General features: G+C 37.1%; 1 protein-coding gene and 1 pseudogene across 11 annotated transcripts in view; one reads left to right on the top strand and one right to left on the bottom strand.

The window, feature by feature from the left end:
- The window catches only part of LOC127499176 (protein NLRC5-like), a 784,214-nt gene that overhangs the window by 435,194 nt on the left and 323,105 nt on the right, over window positions 1–25,915 (top strand). For all 11 annotated transcript variants that reach the window (XM_051869371.1, XM_051869366.1, XM_051869364.1 and 8 more), the window contains one exon: window positions 6,233–6,406. In XM_051869371.1, the coding sequence (XP_051725331.1) occupies window positions 6,233–6,406 (174 nt within the window). The remainder of the gene's footprint in view (window positions 1–6,232; window positions 6,407–25,915) is intronic.
- The window catches only part of LOC127499183 (tetratricopeptide repeat protein 8-like), a 370,710-nt pseudogene that overhangs the window by 170,035 nt on the left and 174,760 nt on the right, over window positions 1–25,915 (bottom strand).

Here is a 25,915-nt window from a genome sequence, read left to right as displayed (position 1 = left end):
TTAATTACCATTACAATAATCTCAATTAAACATTTGTTCACTCTGTGTATTTGTCTTCACAATAGAGTAACTTTGTTGCAATAGCTTACATGCAGCACAAGGAAGATTGATTTCAAACTGACTTTCAAACTGAATTGAATTTACAAAAAAGACAAGTAAACATTAAATAAAAACAAATGAAACAAATTACCTTAATTCAGTTGAGGAATTCGAAATGCCAACACTGATTTTTTCATATACAGTGTGTCTTAAGAGCCATATAATATGTTTATTTGAATAAATCGAACATCAGAGGGGTTTGACCTGTAATGTCTGTACAATGTAGTGATGCAGTTACACAGACTAGGTTATTTATATGTACAAATCATACAAATGCCTCATTCTGAAACATTTCTAACATTGTAAAGAAATTAAAGAGCCACCTTTGATATTTCAAAAGACTTTCTGGTGCATTTCACTTACAGCCAATAAGATTTCCTGTATCATTTTCATCGGTCAGGCGTGGAGGTCTATTCTGATTGGTTGATAACTTTTGACAATGTTTAATCCAGGAGCAAAGAGAATTAAAGGGATAGTTCACCCCAAAATGAAAATCCGCTGTTGATCTACTCACCCTCAGACCATCAGAGATGAAAAATGTTGAAGGTGAATTCACAAGTGTGATGCATTAATTATATTGGTTTATTAGTGAATGTCATTATGTTTAACTTTGCTTATATATATTTTATGGAATGTCACCTACAGGGAAGTGACAGAAATTAACTTTACTTTAAGAGCCAATATTTGACCTCTTAAATTGATTTTCAGGGATATTTTCTAACCATTTTCTAACCAAAAGGGAATTTTTTACACTGCAGTTACAACAGCATTAAAAATGTTGATATATTTTTTTTAATATAGAATTTTGAATATAGAAAAAAAATGAGATGGGGAAAAATTAATTATGCTTTTAATTATGAAATTAAAACAGCCAGTAGGTGGCAGTAAATCACTGTCTTAATGAATGAGTCATAGAAGCATTCATTCAACTGATTCATTCAAAACGGCCGATTCATTCTGGAACGAAGCAAGTGACTGAATCACTGAACCGATTTGTTCAAAGCTCCGGATTCATTCAGTAAGGAAACACCACTGTGTGTTGGTGCTGCAGAGACACATGCCTCTTTTGCTGTGGCTTGTTTGAGATATTGTCGTTGGGAGAAAAAGAGCAAAAACAGAGAATATTGACAATATTATGTCTAAAATGTCACTATAATATTAACTTTTAGTTCACTGAACTATTGTATAAAATTAATATCACATTAGCAGCCGTGCTAATATTCTGGAAATATTGCTTAAATATCATATAGTAAATATAAAAAGCTCATACTAGGGCCATTTTGCACCATATCTTGAATTTTGGGTGCATTTTATTAATTCTGCTGTCATTTCTAATAATGTCTGACCCTGCTTTAGAAAGAGCGAAATATTTGGCATTAAAGCACAATGATTTACAATAAAACATGCCAAATGTCAGCGAATTTACATTACGTTAATTATAAAACATGTCATCATTAATTATCATTTTAATCTATTGACAACCTTAAGCTACAATTGAAAAATAAATTGTATAAAGACATGCTGTTTTTACTATTTTTTCTCTCTAGATTTAGTCAAATTAACTAACGAACAGGTTCGCTTACATGGCTTTCCTTTTTGAAGTTGGAGGTTGTGATGGTCGTGTCCGATCGATATCCCTTAACAGTTTTTATGCTGCAAATCTCCTTTTATAAATATTGTCCATTTCGAAGTGTTTATATCCAACAGAAACAATGATTTTCTTCTTCCCTCTGTATTTAGCGCACTCACCGCACTGTATGTTTTTTCTGTGCTTTTGCAGCGTCACGTGATTGAGCAAACTCTGACCTCGCTGGTTCTGTAGCTTATTTTGTTCATCAACTGATGTTGTGATGAGGTCACACTTTACTTTAGGATCCAATTCCTACTGCTTATTAATAGTTAGTAAGGTATTGGATATGTTAAGATATTAAGATTAAGCGGTCATAGTGTTTGAACTATACCATGGACTTTGGGGGAAGCCCCAAAGTATTTGTGTATTCGTGCGCTTGCGCGTGCCTCAAAAGAGGGCTTACAATGAATTACAAAAATACATAACAGCTTTATGCAAGCACTATATAGGATAAATCACTATACAGGATTTAGCCTATTATACATTATCGACACGAATTGATAGGTGAAACAACAAACAGCCACCCACAAATAGTCTATAAACAAAGCATCAGGCTGTCTTTGAGTTCACAAGAACAACGGTTAAAGTTACTCGTCAGGCTACAGAAGAATACCAGAATTCCTCTGTTAAATTAGGTCTAATACATCGAGTCACGCAGAGCTATAACAACCCAAACACATAATTGCGAATAACATGCCTCACCTTAACACAGGCCTGGGATCAGCTTCCTTTGCTGTTCGAGTTAACATGTACTAAACATGAGTGGATTTTGCACCGCAGCGCCCCCACACCTTGATGCTTATGACAAGAATAGCATGTATATGTTTATTGAAATGATATTTTTGCAATTTTACACATAATAATCCACGATGATCACATTACACAAAACTGAAATTGCACGTCAAAATAACACGTCAATATTTTTTGAGACCCCCCAAAACTTCACAAATCATGTTTTTAGGGGAGCCCATGTCTTATTAAGGGGAGCCGAGCTCCCCCTAGCTCCCCCGTAGTTCTCACCCAGAATAAAGCATTAATATGTGCTTTATAAGTACTAATAAACAGCCAATATCCTAGTAATATGCATTCTAATTAGCAACTTTAATAGTGAGAATTGGACCCTAAACTAAAGTGTTCGCTGTGATGACTTTGATAAAAATCATTTTAATTATTTGTTATAAAGTCATTCTCGAGTCAGACAGTTCAAGTCAAGTCTCGAGTCATTGGATCTCAAGTCAAAGTCAATCATTTTCTTCATTTAGTCAAGCAAGTGTAAAGTCCTTAAAGCAGGGGTCTCAAACTCAAATTGGCTGGGGGCCGTTGCTGTGATTGACACCTCATAGGAGGGCCATTTTAACATTCAAGCACAAGAAAGCACATTTCTGAAAATTTACTTTCCTTTGCATTATTTCTCATTTACTTCAAATTTCATTACTAAAATATTTTTGCCAAACTTAAAGAAATGTAAACAGCAGTGTCTCTATCATTGTTACATACAGTATTAGTTTTTAACAGTTAGTGCAAATATTTTCCCTTACTTTATTTTAGCTTAAATAACATCAAAATCTTGCACTGAACAACACTGTACTGAACAAATGCAATCCCTGAATACATTTGTACACTATTTTGTGTCAGACATCTGCAGCGCTTCTGCTCACACAGCTGAGCCACATTTGCCCAAGATGCTGTTTGAGCATCGGTAATGTTTATTGGTAGCATCGGACGCGTTTCGGTGGTTCAAATCGATGCTCGCGACTTGCGCGTGAGCTTTTACTATAATTTGAGCAAGCGCGCTCATAATAGAAGCGACGTGGTCGCGACGTGCATGCGGTGCGGCGCGCTCGTTTTTCCAGGCGCGCCTATGCCGCGGCGAGATGAAAACACCTTTCAGAATGCCACAAGTGCACCGCAGGTCATGTGACAAGAACCAACCGATGAGCTTCGGCCTTTCCGTAACAACACCGAAAGCTCAGCCGAACAGCTGATCATAGCTGTACAGGGCGGGTTTTTATTTCTCATCTCCATAAATATATCTAGTAGTAGAGCTAATGCAAGGACTAGAAATCATTTTTTTCTTTTGCTGAAACTTCCTCGTCATCCTGGACAAAGAGTATAGAACCCAAGAGGTGACACTTTGATATTTTTTGGGTAACAGCCACTAGATGGCGCTCCGGTAGCGCGGCCACCATTATGGGCTGAAAATACTAACTGGACCATAGAATCCTTCACATCTTACTCACCCAAAATCGGCGAATGAGAAGCGCAATAGAACAGTTTTTTAAGTTAAGTCACCAGTAAACTGTATGGCTCCTACAGTAAATGTTGTATGTCTTATATACGTTTTATTTTACCGGTTCTGGAATCCAACTATTCAACCATCTGAGGTAACATAGTTAGCCTACTTTATTGAGTATTTCCATTTTATGCAACTTTACACATTTATTAATAGTAAATTAATAATTAATAAATTTAAGATCATCATGTTTGCAGCGAACAATATATTTCAGACCTAGTGGAGTAATAGTAACAATATCTAGGTCTGAATTGAAATATATATATATATATATATATATATATATATATATAGTACGTTTTAATGGATCACGCTACAAACATAATGATCTTATAATGATGCATTGCTGTGTCCCTTATCGCATAATTCCCACTTTTGGACACTTTTGCTTTAACGGACATTAGACAACACTGCAAAATCAAGCTGTTACATTTATTTATTGTCCAACATTCCCAATTTTTCTGATGCATGTCCTTAATTTAATTTCATATGTTGGTAATAATTCAGTGTTTATAAGCCTTTTAAAGAATTTTAACCCAAAGGTTTTGTGAAAAAAGTGGAAGACTTAAACACAAAGTGTGTAAAATAAACTGTAAAAAGGATTTGATGATCACTAGTGATAGTATTTTATTCTGTGTTGTCATCATTCTGGTTGGATTTCAGCTTTAATGTACTTTTTTTTTTAACAAAGCATCTGATCTTGCCATAGAAACTACTGGACTGCCGACTCGCTTTCACCCCAAAATGGCGGAAACGCAGGGCCGCTGCTGGGCGCCGGTGTTTCAGTGGAACGTTCTACTGAGTGTCGCTTCTTGTTAGTGTATATTCTTTGTCGTAGAGAGCACAGCTCATGGTTGCATAGCAACGACAGACGCCACGGGAGCGAAAGCGCTTTGGAAAGAAGGAGAAAGTGGCGCGGCCGCTTATGTGATGCGATATGTGAACGGCCCCTTAGAACGGCGACTTTTTCTTTGCATATCAGACAGGTAGTGTTTCCATTAAACTCCACAAAAAATTACTGCAATGTCCATCTTTCTTGAAACTGTCTGTGATCCTCATCCACTTTACTTTTCGGTTCGCATTCGCACTTTGCAGCCAAACAACAAATAAACTACGAAAGCCCCGAACCAGCTCTCATCAAATCTGCCTGTGTGCTTCTTTTTAATAGAATCATGTCATTCTTTTGAATATGGAATATGGTATGAGACAACTAGAGAATAATAATAATAATTTAGCGGGTCGGATTATGTTTTATTTTTGAGATCAGGTATAAAGACATATTTAAAACAGATCATGTGACTACAGTGGTTCAACCTTAATGTTATGAAGCAACGAGAATACTTTGTGCAGCAAAAAACCAAAATAACAACTTTATTCAACAATTTCCCCTCTTCCTCCTCCTCACGAGAGCACTACGACACATGCGTGTGGTGATGTGAGATACATGTGTCGTCTCATCGTCTGAATTATCCAGACTTTCAAGCTGTGGCATGACAATATCACAATCGATGCAGCACACGCTCTCCTGTTCAGTAGGCATCGCTCAAGTCACTTTAAGCAGTAAAATTCCACTCATAAGATGCAGTATTATACTGTGCAGATCTTCAGTAAACAATGTCAAGATATGAGACTTGGGAAATTAAAATATGAAACTATGGGATATATATTACTCTATAACTGAAGTGGATAAAATATGTTCATTGTGTGTTATATATAATCATACTCTTATTTATAACCACAGAGAGTTAAGTATTATTTCAGTTGTTATGAATATTCATTAGATGATGCAACATTATAAGGTTGTTTATAAGGCATTATGTGTGCATTATGATGCATTAAGAATATCCTTATAATGCATTATAAACACAGGCTTCATAGAAAGTGTTACTGAAAAATGTATTTGGGTGATTCTCACATCAGTGTGTTGATAGGAGAGCTATAGATGTCATATCAATTATTCTTATTCACTATTATAAATCTGTAGTAGAATTTGATGTCAGAGTTTCAGTATCTGAATATTGTGTTCAGGGGGTAAAAAGAAGAAGAATATGATTTCAGAGGAAACTGACTTTATTGATCTTTAAATTGATTCATTTTCTTCTCATTGTCTCTCTCACCTTATCATCACACTGTTAGTTTGAATATGATCTTGAGAAATTCCTTGTTGATCTGATCTGAGAGAGTGAAGAGTGTGTCATTGTTCTCTACAGGTTGAGGGATTGTGGTGTCACAGATGAAGGTTGTGCTGCTCTGGCTTCAGCTCTGAGATCAAACCCCTCACACCTGAGAAAACTGTATCTGTCTGGGAATAATCTAGGAGACTCGGGAGTGAAGATGATTTCTGCTGGACTGGAGAATCCTCGCTGTAAACTGGAGGATCTGTGGTAAGATCATACGCGACTCTCACATGAAACTGTGTCACTGTGAATTTTGCAATTTCAATAATTCATAAAGTAACATTAAAATGGAATAGAATTCAGGGAAAACTATTATTACATTCATTCATTCAAATTACCATTCATGAATTTAAAGGGTTAGTTCACTCAAAAATGATTTTTTTTTCAACCTGTTAGCCAGTTAGTCATGATTAAAATAAAGTTTGTGTAATATATGTGTGTGTACGGTGTATATTTGTTTTGTATTTATACATATACATGTATATATTTAGGGACAATATAAAAATATAAAAATCAACTAGATAAAACAGTTTGTAGACAAACTTTAAGTTGGCTTGAAAAAGCTGGTCCAGAAAGTTTGAAGAAGTTTTAAAAGTTTGTAGTTTGAAGCTTTTCAGTTTGAAATAATTTAAGTTTTAGAATTGTAGTTTTAACCCATTTGTGCCCAAATTTTTCTGAATGATTTCATGCATATATTCCTATTAATAGTGTCCTATGTGAACATGTTCTGCATTTATTTTCCCCAGGTTTTTGTTTTTTTTCTTAAAAAATGTATTTGAATGTGCAGCAACTATAGTTGCCGGTGGGCAAATATGTTGTATGCACCCCTCAATGTAAACTTTGAATAGGAGGATAACATTTATGCATCTAACTCAAAATAACTGCTTTCAACAGATCAACAGATCAATCAAAGTTGAAGAACATTTGATGTGAACACAAAAAAGCTGCATTTAGCTTATAATCTCTTGAATATGAAAACACATCAAACAACAAATCCGTTTGTCTTAAAGTGGTGGAACATAATGCAGAACAAAGTGCAGCCATTAAGTTGCTCCAACAGAGCATTGTGAATCAAAAAGTTAAATTACATTGTTCATTAGAAAAAATTACTCCTATATGTGATCCTGGAGCACAAAACCAGTAAGAAGTCGCACGGGTATATTTGTAGCAATAGCCAACAATACATTGTATGAGTCAAAATTACAGATTTTTCTTTTATGGCAAAAATCATTAGGATATTAAGATCATGTTCCATGAAGATATTTTGTAAATTTTCTACCGTAAATGTATAAAAAATTATTTTTGTGAATGGATATACATTGTTAAGGACTTCATTTGGACAACTTTAAAGGCAATTTTCTGAATATTTTGATTTTTTTTCACCTTAAGATTCCAAATTTTCAAATAGTTGTGTCTTGGCCAAATGTCCTATCCTAACAAACCATACATCAATGGAAAGCTTATATATATTCAGCTTTCAGATGATGTATAAATCTCAATTTCAAAAAAATTGACCCTTATGACTGGTTTTGTAGTCCAGGGTCACATAAAACAAACAAACAAAAAATAAGTAAATAAAAAAAAATAAAAAAAAATAACAATATATATCAATATAAAATATTATGAAGGCAAAATGCACTAAACAAGACCAATAACCTTGATTTATTAACTCATTAAACACAGTATACTCCATTTCCCCATGATATATGTACTTGCAAGTCATTTGCCCACCGGCAACTATAGTTGCCGCTTGGACTTTTGACTAAGTATACAAAAAACTGTAGATCTATTGTAAGATTTGTTTTGTTTGGATGATTCTAGAGACCCTCATGATTATGTAGATATATATATATATGTCAACAAAAAATACTTCCTATTAACATGAAAATTACTTTTCTTTGGGAGGGTTTGCCTTCAATATGCTTCCTAGAAGTATGGGTAGGAAGTTGACAGCCTCATGTGACAGGAAGGAAATCAATACCTTTTTTTTGTTCTTGAAATCCTGTATTTGGTTGTTTTCTTGCATGTCATTAAGACATAAAACATGGAAAACATCTAGAAAAGTACTTACAAAAGGAAAATGACAACTATACTCTGCGGCAACTATAGTTGCCGGTGGGCTAAAATGGGTTAAAAGCTAGATAGATAGATGGATAGATAGATAGATAGATGGATAGATAGATGGATAGATAGATAGATAGATAGATAGATGGATGGATAGATAGATAGATAGATAGATAGATAGATAGATAGATAGATAGATAGATAGATAGATAGATAGATAGATAGATAGATAGATTAAATGAGTTTGAATGAGTTTAAATGGCTTAGAAATAGGAATGGCAGTTTAATTGAGTCTGTGTGTTTGAATTTGAATTTTGACAGTTGGACGGAATGTTCAGATCAGCCAAGGCAGTTCAATGAAAGTCAATGGGATTTTTCCAAGATTTAATCAGCATTTTTAGGAAAACCGTAAGTCTGATCAGTCTGAAAAGATAAGGCAACTCGAGTCAGCTTGAACAGTCTAGGAGGAGTAGCATTTAGACATTTTAGTCTAAGAAGAAGAATAATAATAATCTTAAATAGAAGATCAGTGAGTGGGCTTTTTCAAGCCAACTTAATAAATATTTATATATAATTTAAATTATATAAATATATACATGTAAATATTTCTTCAATATATACATGTATGTGTTTATAAACAAAATAAATATACACAGTACACACACATATATTACATAAACTTTTATTTTGGATGTGATTAATCGTTGAACAGCTCTAGATAAACCATATATTATTGCAATCATGTGTTTATTGTCTCCAAACCGTTTCTCTCTGCATGTTATAGTGATCTCTGGATCTCTGATCATTGTTTATGTTAAGAGATTTCCTGGAATGTCACATGATATGGCTGTACTTCTAGTCTCACTCTTGGGGCTCTATCATACACCCGGCGCAACGCAAGAGTTTTTTGCTAGTTTCAGCCTGATGCAGTCTGTGTGACGTCTACGTCACGTCTGCGCCTTAAATTGAATGGAATAAATAGCAGAATAAAAACTAAGACTTTGAGTGAGACGTTCACTGAGATGAGTGCATGTAGCAAAGTTATATTAAAGAGCCATTCGGAACGACATACACATGAACACATAAACTTCATCTCTAGAGCTGCTCTGAGAGTCACTTCATGAGCATTTTACCGTTTAATTGGAGAAAAAACTATTGTCATATCATATACACACATAAACTTCAAGATCACAGCAACCCGTCAAAATAAAAGTTCGGTTTAACTTGTAACAGAAACAGAGCCATATTACTATTACTATGTACTATGTAGTCTACTATTGTATTACTATTGTACGGTATTAAATATTTCTTAATGACAATGTAATACTACTACTAGTACAATAATTATTAAGACTTTAGTTTTGAAGTATGGGGAGAGCAGGGACGAAAGTAGCCTACCATTTTTCACAAAAATGTAATTTTGAAAGATAATGTTTTAGACAGCGATATATTTTTGCTGTGGTCAGTAACTCACAGGTGTGGTCTATCAATACCAGGTGGTATTTTGTACAAATGTAGAACGGCTTCAGCATAATTTCACTTTGAACATAAATTGCACATTGTTACTTTCAACCCCGTCAGTTGGGACGAAAGTAACACACAGGTGGGTCAAAAGTAACAACAACACAAGCTAGATTTTTTGTGTTAGTCTTGTTTTTATTAAATATACCTGACTATGACCTTGTTAATATGTAACTGCAAACATATTTTGTCCTTTATCTTTGCAAAAAAATATTAAATTACATTTTCATTTAAAATTGAGAATTTCAGTTTCATCAAATGTTTCAAAAGTTCAGCTCCGTCAAGGGTTGCGTACTTACGGTATCTGTTGCTATGGTAACCTCGACTGCAGCCCGAGATAAAGACCAACAGAGAGAGAGAGAGCAGAATAATTTAATAAATAAATTACAGCGCAGTTTTATGGGAAGAAATGGAGAAGGAGAAGGTGAAAGGAAAGGGGCTCTATCAGGAGAGACTAAATAACAGCGCCGAGCAGCGTCATTTAGAGAAAATGCTTGACATTAACAGCATCGAGCCGTACGACCTGCCAGCTACAGAACTGATGAAATGATGCTTATCTGATGCTTATTATTGTAAAAATAATAATATTTTCGCCTACTGAGTCATAGACTGGTTAGTGATGTCAAGCAGTTTCTCTAAATAATCCTGCTTGCTAATAACTTAAACGTAAAAATGTGCTTCTAATTGCTTAAAGGGTCTGAACTCTTGCATTGTGTAGGCACTGATACCATATAAACCAGGTAATTGACGATGTCAGAGTATGTGACAGGTGGTGCTTCTGGGTCTTTCATCAGTTCACACACACACACACACACACACACACACACACACACACACACACACGTAGTAAAACTCATATCAAACATGGGGATTTGTGCTTTTGTTTTGGTTTCTTTTTAATAATGAAGTCTCTGTTGATCTGATCTGAGAGAGTGAAGAGTGTGTCATTGTTCTCTACAGGTTGGAGGATTGTGGTGTCACAGATGAAGGTTGTGCTGCTCTGGCTTCAGCTCTGAGATCAAACCCCTCACACCTGAGACACCTGAATCTGTTTGGGAATAATCTAGGAGACTCGGGAGTGAAGCTGCTCTCTGATCTGAAGGATGATCCACATTATAAACTGGAGATACTATGGTAACAATAGGTTTTAACAATTTTCATCATCATATTTTCATATAAAGTTTAAATGGTTGTTTTACTCTCTAGAAATAAAAGGAAACTGTACCAGGTTCAGTAACAGCACATGTGTGTGAATATTGTGTCTGAGATCATCAGATAATGAGTCTTAAATTCAGCTTCAGTTTCTGTAGGTCTCTGAACTTTAAACTGTGTTAAATTGAGTTTAATTCTGCTCATAGTGTTGTGACTGATTGTGAAAATAATATTAATGTTATTTCCAGCTTTTACCCTTTAACTGTGTCTGTGTGTGTGATAATCTGAGGTTTGGGTTTGTAGCAACTCATAATGTAATAACTGCACATAATGTAATAAGTATTATATTATTATTGTAATAAAATGTTCATAATGTAACAATTTTCTCAAAATGTAATGAAATCTTGAGCTTTTTTTACATTATGAAAAAAATTATCACATTATAAACTCACCGAAAACATTGTCATATTGTCATAATTGTAACAGCTTTTAAAACATAAAATCACTTTATCTGCTTCAGCCAATCACAGCACAGAGTACAAGTTTAGCAAACATTTCTTCACTTTAATACAAGTTACAGCAAAACAAATCCTGAATGTACATCAGAGGACATGTTGAAAAATACAGTATAACTTACAATCATGTACAGTGATTATAAAGAGTCGACACACCTCTGTTAAAACAGTTTGGGTCTGTGATGTAAAAAAGAAATAACATTTTGTAAAGTGACTTTGAGCATCAGATAGAAGCTATATTATCATGTGTGAGAATGAATTGATATATCTTATCTAGTTAGTGCTAAGTTTTCTTAGGAAAAGATGTGACAGGCGTAATGTTTCATACTGCATATGTGACTGTTTGTGTTTTATTTTAGGACAAGACAGTCTGATCTCCTCATGATCATCTGATGGTGAATAAGGATCCACTACAGAGACTCACAGTCAACAGAATCAACAGACTGAAGATACAGTGACTTCACTGTTATAAATTAAGACTTAATTTAGATTTCAACGATCCTCTGACAGACCTGATGAGGTGGCAGTGAAGCACCTTTTATTTCAGAGCAGCAAAGTACAGTTTCTCATTCATTGATTAACCATTTTATTTGTATAAATGCACTGTATAAATTCAAAAAGGTTGGAGTTTTGTTACAGAGAAAATATAGAGCCTGAATATATTTGTGTTTGTGTTTTACCAGCAGAGGGAGACAAAGACAAATGAAAGATTAATTTTTCATGATTATGGAGAGAGAGAGAAAAAAACAGTTCAATCTCACTTTTGGAATACAAACAATAGTTGTATTATAGTTATACTTGTATTACATTTGTATTAATGTATTTAGTATGTCTTTTTTTAAATAATAAATGGTGGTAGCATTCATTAAAGCGTTGACTCATAGGCACAATATGTGGGATTATTGGATTAAAATATGATATCCAAAAACCACTAGAACAGTGTTATATATTTTGTTGACTTGTGTACTTACATAATTCCAGATGTTTCCAAGAATGTTTAAATCCAGAGAAATAAGCAATTTTAACCAGGACACGGACCGTGTCCGTGCGATCGCCTGTCAATTGCGTCATACCCGCGTTACCCTCGATTTCCGGTTTTATTTTGTAGAAACCATGGAAACACCGAAGACGCTTTAATATATTATGTGTTTTATTAGACAATGGAACAACAGTTTGGATACATTCATTGACAGAAAACTAATTGTTGTTATATAGCTCAACACATTTAGTTTTATTGTTTAAATCTATTTTCCTCGATTTTCCGCAAGTATCATGTTTGTAATCATGCCTCAGAGACAGCACTGTTTTGTGAAGTAGCTAACATAGCATAATCTGATGCAGCTTTATTATTAGTAGCAGTAATACGGCATTTTCTCCATCATACAGTAAGTTTTAAAATGAATTGCATGCCATTTATCATCAACACAAGCCACCCAGCATTTATTATGATATTCATATATCGATCTATCTTACTGCAGTGTGTAACAGTGTCTCACAGCAGCCAGAGTAACGTTATAACATCATGTTCAACACTTTGAAATGTGTCTAATATGATAAACAGCGCTGTGTTACCTCATACTCATGACCGGAAGAAGCGGAAGCAGCGACTGCAGCATAATAAAATCTCATGAAACTGAAATTGAATTCAACTTAAAATTCTGAAATTTGAGCCATGCGCAGCGAGACAAATATATCGATAATATATATTTTTCTTTTGGAAAAGTCATACTGATTTAATTGAAGTAAAACAGATGGCATATTTAAGACTAGGTTGCAATTCATTTGTGACATTTCATACCAAAAGAAAGATGAACAGGGACATTGAAAAAATAAAAACACAATAGACTCTCTTTCACTATTAGAATAATAACATTTGTAATCTATATCAAAGACTATAGATATAGAAAGACGGTTCACTCAGTTATGAATGGGAGAAACTGCAACACAATATGGCGGAATACATAAAAGTAAAGTTGCGTCCCAAATGAAGCACTATACACTATGCACTTATGCACGATGTACTCATCCATGTAGTGCGTAAATTGTATAAGGTTATTTTGTCATTTAACATCGATGTCTGATACCCCTCCCCCTCCGCTACGTAATTAAAGCTGCGACAGTTGAGTGCATGAAGTGTCCAACATTCCACACTTCGTTTTTTCCGATAATTTAGTGCATCATCCGGGTATTTAAAGTAAAAGAGCCAATCGCTGATTGATAAAGCCATTGCGTCACAGCAGCTGCCGTTAGAAGCTCCGGTTCCCATAGAAAACCAACCCTGCATCCCAATGTGCATACTATCCACCCTACATAGTATTGAATAGTAATATTACATACTATTTAGGATGATAGTATGCACATTGAGATGCAGGCCAAGACTCGCGCTTATGACTGCACATGCGCATTGCCTCATCTAGCCTGAAAAATAAGCTTTTCTAACACTATTTGAGCAAAAGAAACAACATTTATGGGACAGTTCATGTCAGATTTTGTTGCGGATTTGAAATATATAATTTAATTTTGAGTTTGCCAAGCAGTTTTTGAGATTTCAGGATTCCCCCATTTAAATAGATAAGACAGTTTTTCGAATACTATGAATTCGGACATACTACTCTGTTTGCAATTTTTTTTCTGCGTACTATATAGTAGAGAAGTATTCGATTTCAGACACAGCGTTGGTCTTGGATGCCCGAAATAGCTGCCCGGAGATCGTTGCAAATATGGCCGCCGAGTGAACGGACTTTTCTTGAAAGGGACTTTGTCTATATCCAGATGAAAAAGCTCTAATGTGTTTTTCACAGGATATATTCTGTCAACAATTTTAAATGATACTTCTTTAGTTTTATTTGTTAAACAATACAGACTAAGAACTCCCCAAAAATGTTCCCATACAGAAACATATTAACCCAAACAAATTTTGATGGAGAAGAGATATTAACAAAGAGAGATCTAATCGACTGGTTATGCACTTAAAATTAAATCAAACTGATCTAAAAACAAAAGTTTGGAGACCTTCTTCCTACAGTGTTACACCATTTCTGAACAGAGATAGTATTTTCACAGACAGAATTCATGACAATACAATATTCTTTCTATTAAATATGACACTTAAATTCAAGACATTCATTAATACTCAAAGTTGACCATTAGAATTCAACAGCCGACCAATTAATAATATATCTGTCATGTTTTGAGTTTATACATTCATGTTTTTGATCTCTTTTGTCTGTTTCTTTGTTAATCTTCTAGGTTGTTCATTATTTCTGTCACCTGCTTGTTTGTCACCATGGTTACTGATTGATTTGAGTATTCTGCTCAGGTGTGTCTTGTTAATTTGCTCTTGTTTTCCATGTATATAAGCCCTCAGTTTCAGTTTACTCCTTGTCCGTCTTGTTTAAGCGGTTCAGTTATTATATTCACCTGTGTTTCTCTAGTCTTCTGTTCAACTTCAGTGCTGCCAATTTAACAATTTTGTCACTAGTTTTAACAACTTCCCCACCCCTTCTGAGACTTTTTTCAAAAGCCTAGTAACAAATCTAGCAACTTCTTGGACAAACCTTGACTAGATTATGTGGCTCGCCCACTGATTTATATTTATATTAATATAGATCAGTGAACTCGCCAGTATGAAGTCATCTAGCGACCGGTTTTAGCTGCTTTCAGCTGAAAGAAATTGGCAACACTGCTTCTGTTTGTGGATTGAAATAAAACTTCTGTGGATCTAAAGCCCTGCTTCCAGCGAGTGTTTCTATTATACAGCGTGACAATATCAGACTCAAACCAATGTTTAAAAAAAATAGATTTTTTGGTGTGTGATATTATTATTCCAGTTGAAAAAGGAGTGCAGAAAAAAAAAAAAAAAAAAAAAAAAGTAGAAAAATCAAACACCGTGTCAAAAGGACTTGGCTATGAAAATTATACAAACTAAGAGGTATTTTGTTAACATCTACATCTAAGAAAAGATTGATAGCACCAAGTTGTTAAAATAAATGGTTAGGGAAAATATTCCACATAGAACTATTATTTTTAATAATAAAGGAAAAAAATAAAAAAAATTTAAAGTGCTATTCAAGGTTGTGAAATCCACAACATTCAAACCACCCTGATCATGTGGATTGCATAATATATTTCTTTAAATAATGAGGTTTGTTTTTCCCAACAAAATCAAATAACTTGACAAACTCTTTGGTAAATATCTTCGGTACAAATAGAGCTTGGGAGATTTATGATTAATCTTCAGATTTAGACAATAAGACACGAGCATAAATGGACAAATCTCTCTGCAACCAAGAGTTCAGCTCTTTAGTTTGTGATTTTCTTGACGACTGGTTTCTTGACAGGTTTAATACGGTTCTCAAACAGCTCTCTCCCCATCTCAGGATTTCTCCGCTGGTCCAACATACCATAGGTGACATCAGCAGTGGTTCCCTCCAGCACCAGAAACAGATCTTTTCCTCATGGAAATGCAGAGGGTTACAACAGAGTCTGATGGTTGATGTGACCACGGCCCAGCGGTTTTCTAAAGATGGTGTTGATATTCAGAGGCTTCTTCTTGATGTGAAGTTTACAAGGAGTTCGAGGGAGATGAAGCTGCCTGAGGACCCAGAGTCAATGAGAGCTTGCGCTGAAACAGATGATAGATGAGAAGTTATAATAACATCAGTTCTGGTTAAATCATAGGTGGTGGTAGTTGAATTGTACTCACCGCTGGCCGTGGTGGTCGAACAGGACATGATGGTAACAAGTGTCCTTCCTCCCCACAGTATAAACAGAGATGGTTGTGAATTTGTCTCTGATGTTTCCCTTTAGACAGATGGATGATAGTGTCTACTGCATGGGTTCTGGTGCTGGAGATGTGACAGGTGGTGAGGAGGACGGGTGTGAGTGAGCGGTTTGATCCAGCAAACAGGCATTGAAGCGTTGGGAAATGAGGATTAAATGTTGGATATAACTGTGGTTGCATCTCGGAGAATAGTGAACATTTGAGAAGGAGCCCGCTGCACTCATCCGCCTCGCCCGAGTATGTCGCGGGTCGGGCCGTGGGATGGGCAGAGACAGACAATGAAGGTGAGGTGACTGATGGTCTGAGTGTTTGTCTGACTGCTTGTACCCGATCAGTGAACGGATCAGGAGTTGGACTCTGGACATCACTAGCTTCTGTTCCTCGTTGCATTGTTTGGTCTGGTCTTCTGTCACAATAACAGAAGGAGAAGACCCAGATAACGGTATCTTTATTCACAGGAAGTTCAATGAAGCAGTGTGGTAAACAGGCGAGTATGGAATTCAAAGTAGCAACATTCACAGATCTTTGTTTGTTGCAGGTTCAGACTGGTATGCGGTGCAGATGAAGTATTGCCAGGATATGAAGATGGACTGAAGGCAGGTAAGTTTCCAAGGTGAGTAGTCAGGCAAGTCTTTCCATTGGCACAGATGAGACCAGACAAAGGTGCATGTGTGAAGTGGCTGTATATATACACGAGTCCTAATGAGCATGTGCAGGTGCATGTGATTAGAATTCGGGTGATAATAATCTAGTGGGCGGAGCTGACAGGTCTGTGTAATGATGGGTCGAATGCGTGAGGATCCATTTGCAGCTTTATTACGATAAACACCAAAGCAGACAGGGGCAAAGGCAGAGACACAAACAGGGACAGGCAATGGTCGAGGCAGGCGGCAAACAAACACAGTCCAAATAACAGGCAAGGATCAGGGCAGGCGGCAAACAAACACAGTCCAATAAACAGTCCAATGGCAACAGAAATACAATCCACAAGAAAACGCTCAGAAGTGATCACCGGGGCAAATCAAGACTTCGCGGTGAGGTGGTGTGTGTGTAAGTCCTTTATAGTCCAGGTAATGATTTGCAGGTGTGTGTGGCACTTGGTGATTGGTGTGGAGTGTGCAGGTGATTGGAAGGGAGGATTATGGGAAATGGAGTCCAGGAACAGACAGTGATCGTGACAGTCTGGTGCTGTGGATGACACTGAGACTGTGACAATGGGATAGCCAGTGGAGGTTAAATAAGATGAGTAATATGAGCAGATCCTTTAGTGTAAGTTAGTATCCTTGCAGCAGAATTTTGAATATATTGCAAGCGGGAGATAGAGTGTGCTGGTACACCCCAGACTCATCATTTGACTCAGATTCCATGGTCATCTGTGGTGTTTAATGTGTATAATGTATTGTTTATGGTATTTGACCTGTTTTGGATGTATTGTTGATTGTAACACGCTTTGAGCTTGGGAAAAACAATAAATATATTAAACTATTATTATTATTATTATTATTATTATTATTATTATTATTATTACCTGAACCAGTAAATCAAGGTCTTCAGGAGTTAGACTACTAGAAGCTTCTGAGCAGGTGTGTTGGAGCGAGGTGGAGCCGTTTTATGTGAAATAAATTCCCTCATCAAAGCAGTGGTAAAAAAACAATGCAATTTTTTTTGCTAATATTTATTATTTATATTTTATTTTTTAAATGATAAACATACATGTACATGCCAGTCTGTGCAAGTCATTTGCATCTCCCAACATTGAAGTGATAAGAGTTAATCATCTTATAGAGTGGCAAAATGCTGTCTGAGGTTTTTCAGGATCTGCTGAGTGTCCACATGCTCAGGAAACGCATCCTCTGATTTCTGAGCAGCCGTGTAACTACTCTGAAGATCTCCAACCTTCAAGTCACAAAGAAAACTCATTGAACACTGTCAAATTTATTTAGCTGAAAAAACCTTGAAAATATATTTCTGAATACTGAAAGTGAGGGATGTAAACATGGGTTTATTTTTGTCATTTTAATTAGTAATATGTAAAACTAGCTAAAGATAAAACAATAAACCAGAAGCCATATTGTCATAAAACAATGACAGAGTAACACACATCAGGGTTGCGAGTCGTACCTTATCAGAGAGTGTGGCGAAGTTAAAATGTGGTTCGTACATGTGAGGAGACAATGAAGCAGCCGTCTGCAGAAAAGCTTTCGCCTGTGACAAAACAAGTTAAGTTACAGAGATGTTCAATCCTGATCCTGGGCTGCGCTCCACTTCCCTTCCCTCGCTAACTTCCCTCTGTCTCGTTGACTCGGATGTACGTCATTGCTTATATTGCACAAGTGTATAAACTTAAAGCTGCAGTCCGTAAGTTTTGCCTCTTTGTCGCCATCTCTGTTTGAAACCTGCAATTGCAGTTATTTGCAGAATTATTATCTTTTGGTGGGTTGTGCATCGGCACGGCTCCTCAGCGCAGATGAATCTAATGTTTGCCATAAGTCACCACACCTGTGATACTGTACTTCAGAATCACAGATTCTACGTCTTGGAAATAATAAGTTATAAATAATAATTATAATAAATAATAAGAATTTTCACCGGAAAATGTCATCTGAAGGAGTAAGTAACAAATCTGCCACTTTTGTTCTGACAAACTGATGAAAAAGCAAAAATTGCGCTGCCAATGGTGATTAAATCTGACGATCGCTTAGCTCAGATCACGCCAAACCATGCAACTGATTATTAAATTTGTTCTTAAATTGTTAATGGTAACAACATCAGCATTGCGTGACTGTGTATTTAGTGTGTATTAGTGTCACCTGTAGATTTCAGTTTCTGTAGTCACTCCGCAGTCCAACATCTTTTGCTTTTGACTATGGGTGAATCTCCAGTCTCACTGATGATTGTCATTTGGACCTTTCAGGATTACAATCCACCATCAAAACGATAAGTTTAACTATTGCAGCTGCTGTGAGAAAAGGCTATAAATGATCTGTCACCTGCAGCAACCTCACATGATGTAGCTACTAGCTGGGACTCCTTCTTTATGTAAACAGACGTGACATAATGACGCAAAGACGAGCGGCTGCATACGCCAATTTCCCACGGAAACACACAGTACCACCCAAATTATAAAACATTAAGGGGGCTTTCACACTGGCAGTTTAGTTTGAAACGAGGCACGGTTGCTGTCATCATGCGAACCCAAGTGCGCACTGGGGTACCGAACCCGAGACTACCTGAAGGAGGTGGTCTGAGTTCGGTTGCACTCGAACTGTTCGCGTGAATATGAAAGCAACACGGACTCAGGTGCACACTTGTTCAGGAAGTAAAGTGACCTGTGTATGCGTTTTAGCTGATTTTAATATATTTACTAAAATAAAACATGTAAGAGATGATAGTGTTGATGATTTACCTTGGATTCGAGCAGGAGTGAGCCTGCAGTGTTTTCGCGCTTTGTGAGTGCAATCAGAGCGGCAAATGAATGGTAATCAGCTGTCTTCCTCAAAATAGTCTGTTTGCAAGCAGCGGAAACCCGTCTACATGCAGCGCACATACAGTAAACTCAAGTGTCATTTACTCTGCTGCACACAATAGCAGCAAATTAATAGGAAGAACACAATTTACTGACCCGCGTTCTGTTTTCTATCATGCGCCGTGCACGTTTGTGATGACGTGAGATGAACGCAAACGCACCAGGGTTCGACAGAATCAATTTGAGTGTGAAACCAGACCAACACTGCGGGGGGCACCGGGAACAATCGCACCCGGGCTCAGACCGTGGCAAATGAGCCCAGTGTAAAGACCCCCTAATACAAACTTACCGTTGTGAATCGGGCTAGGGTAATGAGATAGTTTTGAACACTGGCTGGTTATGGACTTGCTCAAAAATTAATTTTGATAAATTTTAACCCAAAAAAAGTTACGGACAGCAGCTTTAAGGAAGCAACAAGTAATATGCGGTTAAATCCCCAAATCATTCATATATCATAAACTATAGTTGTGTGGGGTGGGGGTGTGAATTAAGCACAAACTGCTGTAATGTCACAATCGTGTTGCATTGTGGGATATGGAGCTGTCTAAAATGCACATGTGAGTCGAGTCGCTCCCTTAGTGAAAATTGAGGGGTTGAGGGTCTGTCCATATAAACTTCCCTCGTCCACTTGACGAAGTGGAACACACTTCAAAATGGCGGCAGGATTCACTCGAGGGAAAGTGCTTAGGGAAGTTTGTGAGTGTGTGTCTAAAAGTGAAGTGGAACACACCTCTAATTAAACACACTTGAACCAGTTTAGGGCAGGGTATCGACACAGATTTCACAAATCTTTTGACTGATTCAGATTCACAAGCTCTGGATTTGATTCAAAATTGATAGATTTGGATATATCAGGTACAGTTCATGAGTGTGTGTGTGCTAGTGATTACGTTAGCTATCACGAGACTGTTAGGGAAGAAACTGACCTGCTCGATCCGGCCTTTCCGTAGCTCCAATACGGCCAAGTTATTGTAAGCTTCACCATGGTTGTTGTTGAAAGCCAAGGCCAGTTTGAAGCATTGGTAAGCCAGAGTCAAGTCACCAATGCCCTGCGCAAGAGAGAAAGAAAAGCCAAAAATATATTTCATTAATAACTTTGCTCATAACTGGCATATGTCATAATTCATCTGTAGTTTTTTTTTTTCAAACACCTACTACATGTGGAATCAGCTTTTCCATCAAATGTTTCAGTAACACTTTATTTTAAGGTGATGTAGTTACACGTTTTTACATGTACTTACTATAGTAATAACAGTAAATTATGAATAATTACAAGTAACTAACCCTAAACAAAACCCTAACAATAACCGTAACTGTATAGTAAATATATGTAGTTAATTAATATCACTCAGTACATATTTGAGTAAGTACAATGTAACTACGTCACCTTAAAATAGAGCGTAACCAATGTTTCTGCTTTGGGAACAATGGCAACATTTAATACTTTAATACTTTTCCCTCTCAATCAATATGTAATTTTATTACAAACACAAATTTCTAAACCAGCTGATATACACATCTCTATACCTGCCTTTTCATGCTCCATTAAATGTTTGGTTTGCAAAAAATATTCATCGAGTGAAATCAGTCTGAATCAAACTCCTAACTCGGTATAAATTACAAAGTCTCTAAATCACTTGTCAGAGTAAGTCAGAACTGCTGAGTGATATTCGAGTGCAACTGCATTCCGATATTTGAGTTAGGAGTTTGTTCCACCGGTGCGGGACAGTAATTGTTTCTGAGGCTTCCTCGTTTGCAGACTGTTATACAGTTGACCTAAAACATGTGTGACATTGGACACAGAGTGTCTGCTCACCACTGCAACATGTCCCAGATTATACCAGACATCAGCCTGTTCCTCATCACTGGACACCAGGGCTAATGCTCGCTCGAAGGACGACAGGGTCATGTCATACTGCTGGGCGTAGAAGCAGCACAGGCCCAGATTGTTATACAGCTGGCAGTTGAACACCCCCATCTGAACAGAAACCAAACCCCAGTCATGATGCACAGATCCCGTCTTTCACGTATATGTCCCATGTGTTTACCTTCACTAAAGGAATGCTTCTAACAATTATTCTTCTTAATATCAATTCTTTCTACCAAAAAAAAAAATCTATCAATTTTCTGATTAGTTGATTAATCCTTTGGTTAAGTTGCCCCATTACTCTTTCAAAGTTTTTTCAAACATATCTCATAAAAATACAAAAATAATTATACTAATTATTTACATAATCATGCAGTTTACAGTATTGCACCAAAATGCATTGACCACAGCACTATTAATATTTCTCATACGCTGAATATAAACACAACCGATTATGTTTAGTGTTCACGCTCTTCAAATTTCTCCCTCTTATAACATTTTTTTAAAGCATGACATTTATTTTCTTATTTTTATGCTTCTAAAAATATCATTAGTGGTTGATAAAATATTAAACCACTGTATTCAGTGGTGGACAATAAAGTATTTGTACTTCATTACTGTACTTGAGAACATTTTTCAAGTGTGTACTTTGTAAGAATTTTTTAAAATGCAGCTCAGCCTGAAGTCTTTATCCATGACTTTTGCCGTTTGAGCCGAGTGGATTAATGGTGCGTGTTGTCAAAAACAACAAAAACAATAACTCTTTTATTTATTTATTACTTTTTTTGTGGTGGAGCCAGTGAAAATTATTCATTGAATCAAATCGAGACATCTGTATTGATACCCAGCCCTGATCAGATGCTGAGTGTGAGGACGGGTATCAAATCAGGTGACCACATGACTCAAATCAGATGCCAGAAAATCTGATCTCATACGTGTTTTTGCTGGTTACATGCATGCAACAAGGAAAATTAAGAGGAAAAGAATAAAGCAATCCCACCTGTAAAAGCGCAGGGCGATCTCTGGCTGGTCTGTGTAAAAATGATTGCTGCCAATACAGGCGATGGCCTCCACATGTGTGTTGTCCTGCTTCAAGACTTCTTTGTAGTACTCTGTGGCCGAGATCACGTTATTCATTTCCTGGAGGAGACAGACAAATGAATCCAAAGTATATTAAGTGATGTGAACGTAAAAGACAGCTTAAAATTAGGGCTGGGACAATATATCGATGCATCGCGATTCCATTCTGGGCATAGTTTTTAACAGCAGATGGCGCTCTAGGCTATTTTTTAACCACACGCTCAAATGCTCATGAAGAAAAGCGTTCGTGCAAAGTCTGAGAATGTATTCGCACCTCAGAATGCTTTTATGACGCAAGATTAATGTAAACAGCCCACTGCAAACACTCCTGTAATTCACTTCAACCTTTTCAAACTTTATGAATGATTATTTTATAGAAGGTTCAAGTGGTGTGTGTAAGGAATTGGAAGGAAGCAGAGTACGGCTGTTTCTAAAGCACGAAGTGCCATCTGCTGTTGAAAACTAAGCCCAGAATCGATTCGAGAGAGAATCGCGATATATACGGAAAATATCAGAGAATTTCTCGATTCGCGATGCATCGATGTATTGTCCCAGCCCAGCTTAAAATACCTCATGGATGCGTGCGATTCCCGTGAGCAGCGTGACCTCCGCTGGGAAGTGATCCAAGCCTTGCTTAAACACATTCAGAGCCGTGATGGGCTGATCCAGACGCTGATACACCTGCGCAGAACAAAGAGTCTTACTGGGAAGCAGTCACAGGAAGCTGTAAGCCACAAATCTTGACTTGCCGAAGGGTACCTTTGCAAGGTAGAGGTAAGTATCCACAAATTCTTGGTGAGTGAGAGCTGATCGGAACTGCTTCTCAGCTTCACGGTGCAAACCGAGTCTACAAACACAAATCCTCTACTGCATCTGATCAGTACTTACAAACAAAATCTCTTCATGCAGGTCAAAATGATTCATACATTTCTGTAAAACCGTTATAGTCCAGTTGCTGAATAACACCATCAGAAAGCATGATGCCACTGATTCTCACCTGTAATAGCATTTTCCCAGCTGTACTTTCCACCACCAGTCTCTGAACTGAGCGTGCTCCGTGGCCAGAGCAGCCAGATCTAATGCCTGCAGATTGGCAAGACGGAAAAATGAATGTCTTATACACAGCAAACAGCTATTAGCACAAAATCATATGAGACCTACTTACATTTTTTACATCATTTTCATGATGAAAGATGTATTCAAACAAGGTCTTGTGTTTGAGAGGGAGAGACAGAGTGTCAGCGAGTCATGACAAACACTTGATTATTGTGTGTTAATAATAATTACATCACAGATATTACATTAAATCATGACTAAAAGGAATTACTTCTTTCACAAAGTAACTTTTTCAAGAAACTTTTACAGTTAGGTTAAATTTACCTTGGACAAGTTCGGTCTCTTGGCGTACTTTGCCAAGTTTAACCTAGAAAGGTTAATGAATGGCCCATCTGGATTTGTTAGCATGGAGGCCTGAGATGGTAACAAAAAAGACAGTTAACTTACAATGCTTCAATGCTACAAATGCTTGCAAGTCAAACTAGTTCTTCCGTTAAACAACAGAATCAGGAATCTGCTGTATATGAATGGTCAGGGTTAGGGTTATTCTTACCGTTCCCAGCCTGACGAATCTCCCAGAAGCGCTGGTGACTGGACGGGCTGTGCTCGCTGTTCGAGGCGTTCTGATGGCCTGCTCCATCGTCTCTGGTCTACCAGACAGTGTACTAGGTCTCACAAATCCTGTGATGGGACGTCCTGACTGAGTCATTGGTCTAGGACACATAACACAATATTTCTATGAGATTATGTCAACCCTAACAACCCTCATTTGAACTATAACATATGTGAGGATCATGGAAAAGATTTGAACAAACATCATATTACAATTTGCTATAAATATGTAAACAGCAGCTTGAATTTTTATTCACATATTCAACGTTCAATAGCTTCCGCTAGAACCAATCAGGTTTGTTCTCACACGTCAAGCACATATGCAATGTTTATATGTGAATAAAAGCATAAATTCAATCTGTTCATCATATAAAGCGATCAAGTCTCTTCAGAAAATTTGGACTGGAAAATTTGGACTAAACCGCTTGAACAGCTGGTTAAAGGAGACCTATAATGCCCCTTTCACAAGATGTAATATAAGTCTCTGGTGTCCCCAGAATGTGTCTGTGAAGTTTCAGCTCAAAATACCCCACAGATCATTTATTATAGCTTGTCAAATTTGCCCCTATTTGGGTGTGAGCAAAAACACCTTTAAATGAAAATGAGCTGCTGCTCCCCGCCCACTTTCCAGAAGAGGGCGGAGCTTTAACAGCTCACGCTTCGGTTGCTCAACAACAACAAAGCTGGAGAATCTCACGCAGCCAAAATGAGGATTGTCAGTAACGGTGTTCAGCCTTACATTGTTCAAACCGCAGTCGACACTGATGGAGAGACTCAGGAAAAAGTTACATCTTTTAGAACAATGGTTCCCAAACCTGTCCTGGAGGACCCCAAGCACTGCACATTTTGGATGTCTCTCTCATCTAACACACCTGATTCAACTCATCAGCATATAAGTAGAGACTGCAAGACCTGAAGTAGGTGTGTCAGATAAGGGTGACATACAAAATGTGCAGTGCTGGGGGTCCTTCAGGACAGGTTTGGGAACCACTGTTTTAGAATGCAACTGGACGTTTCTGAATGGTTAATGGATAAATTTATGTAGTTGCTGTGGAGTTGATTCAACTCATGAACTAGCATGTGCCGTCATGTTAATCTTTTGTGCAAATCCAGCGTTGAATTGACCCTCGTTTGTGAAGCAGTCCGGCGTAAAATGACGGCATGTCAACAACACTACTACAACAACTCTTCCTCTTCTCTAAAGCAGCCCAACATGGCCTCGCCCCCTTTGTTGCATGTTCTCAGGGGCGGGGTTTATGTAAATTTTAAGGTTAGTGATGTCACCAACCCAGGAAGAAGCTTGTTGTAGTCCTTACCAGCTGTTTGTTGTAGTCCTTAAACAGAGAATTCTTTAAAAGAAAATATCTCCCTTTGCATTAAACTTTAGCCCTATTCGGACGGGACTAGTTTTCTAAACGACGTTTGAGTTACAATTCTTATGACTCGACGTCTGTCATTTCATGTTCAGACTCGGACGGGACTAACATCTCCGTGTTTATCACAGAGATGGGAGTGTGTGTGTTCTAGATGTGGGCTTTAC

Source organism: Ctenopharyngodon idella, chromosome 17, assembly GCF_019924925.1.
Source record: "Ctenopharyngodon idella isolate HZGC_01 chromosome 17, HZGC01, whole genome shotgun sequence".
In the NCBI taxonomy this organism is placed as follows: Eukaryota; Metazoa; Chordata; class Actinopteri; order Cypriniformes; family Xenocyprididae; genus Ctenopharyngodon; species Ctenopharyngodon idella.
This window is presented reverse-complemented; position numbering and strand designations above follow the sequence as displayed.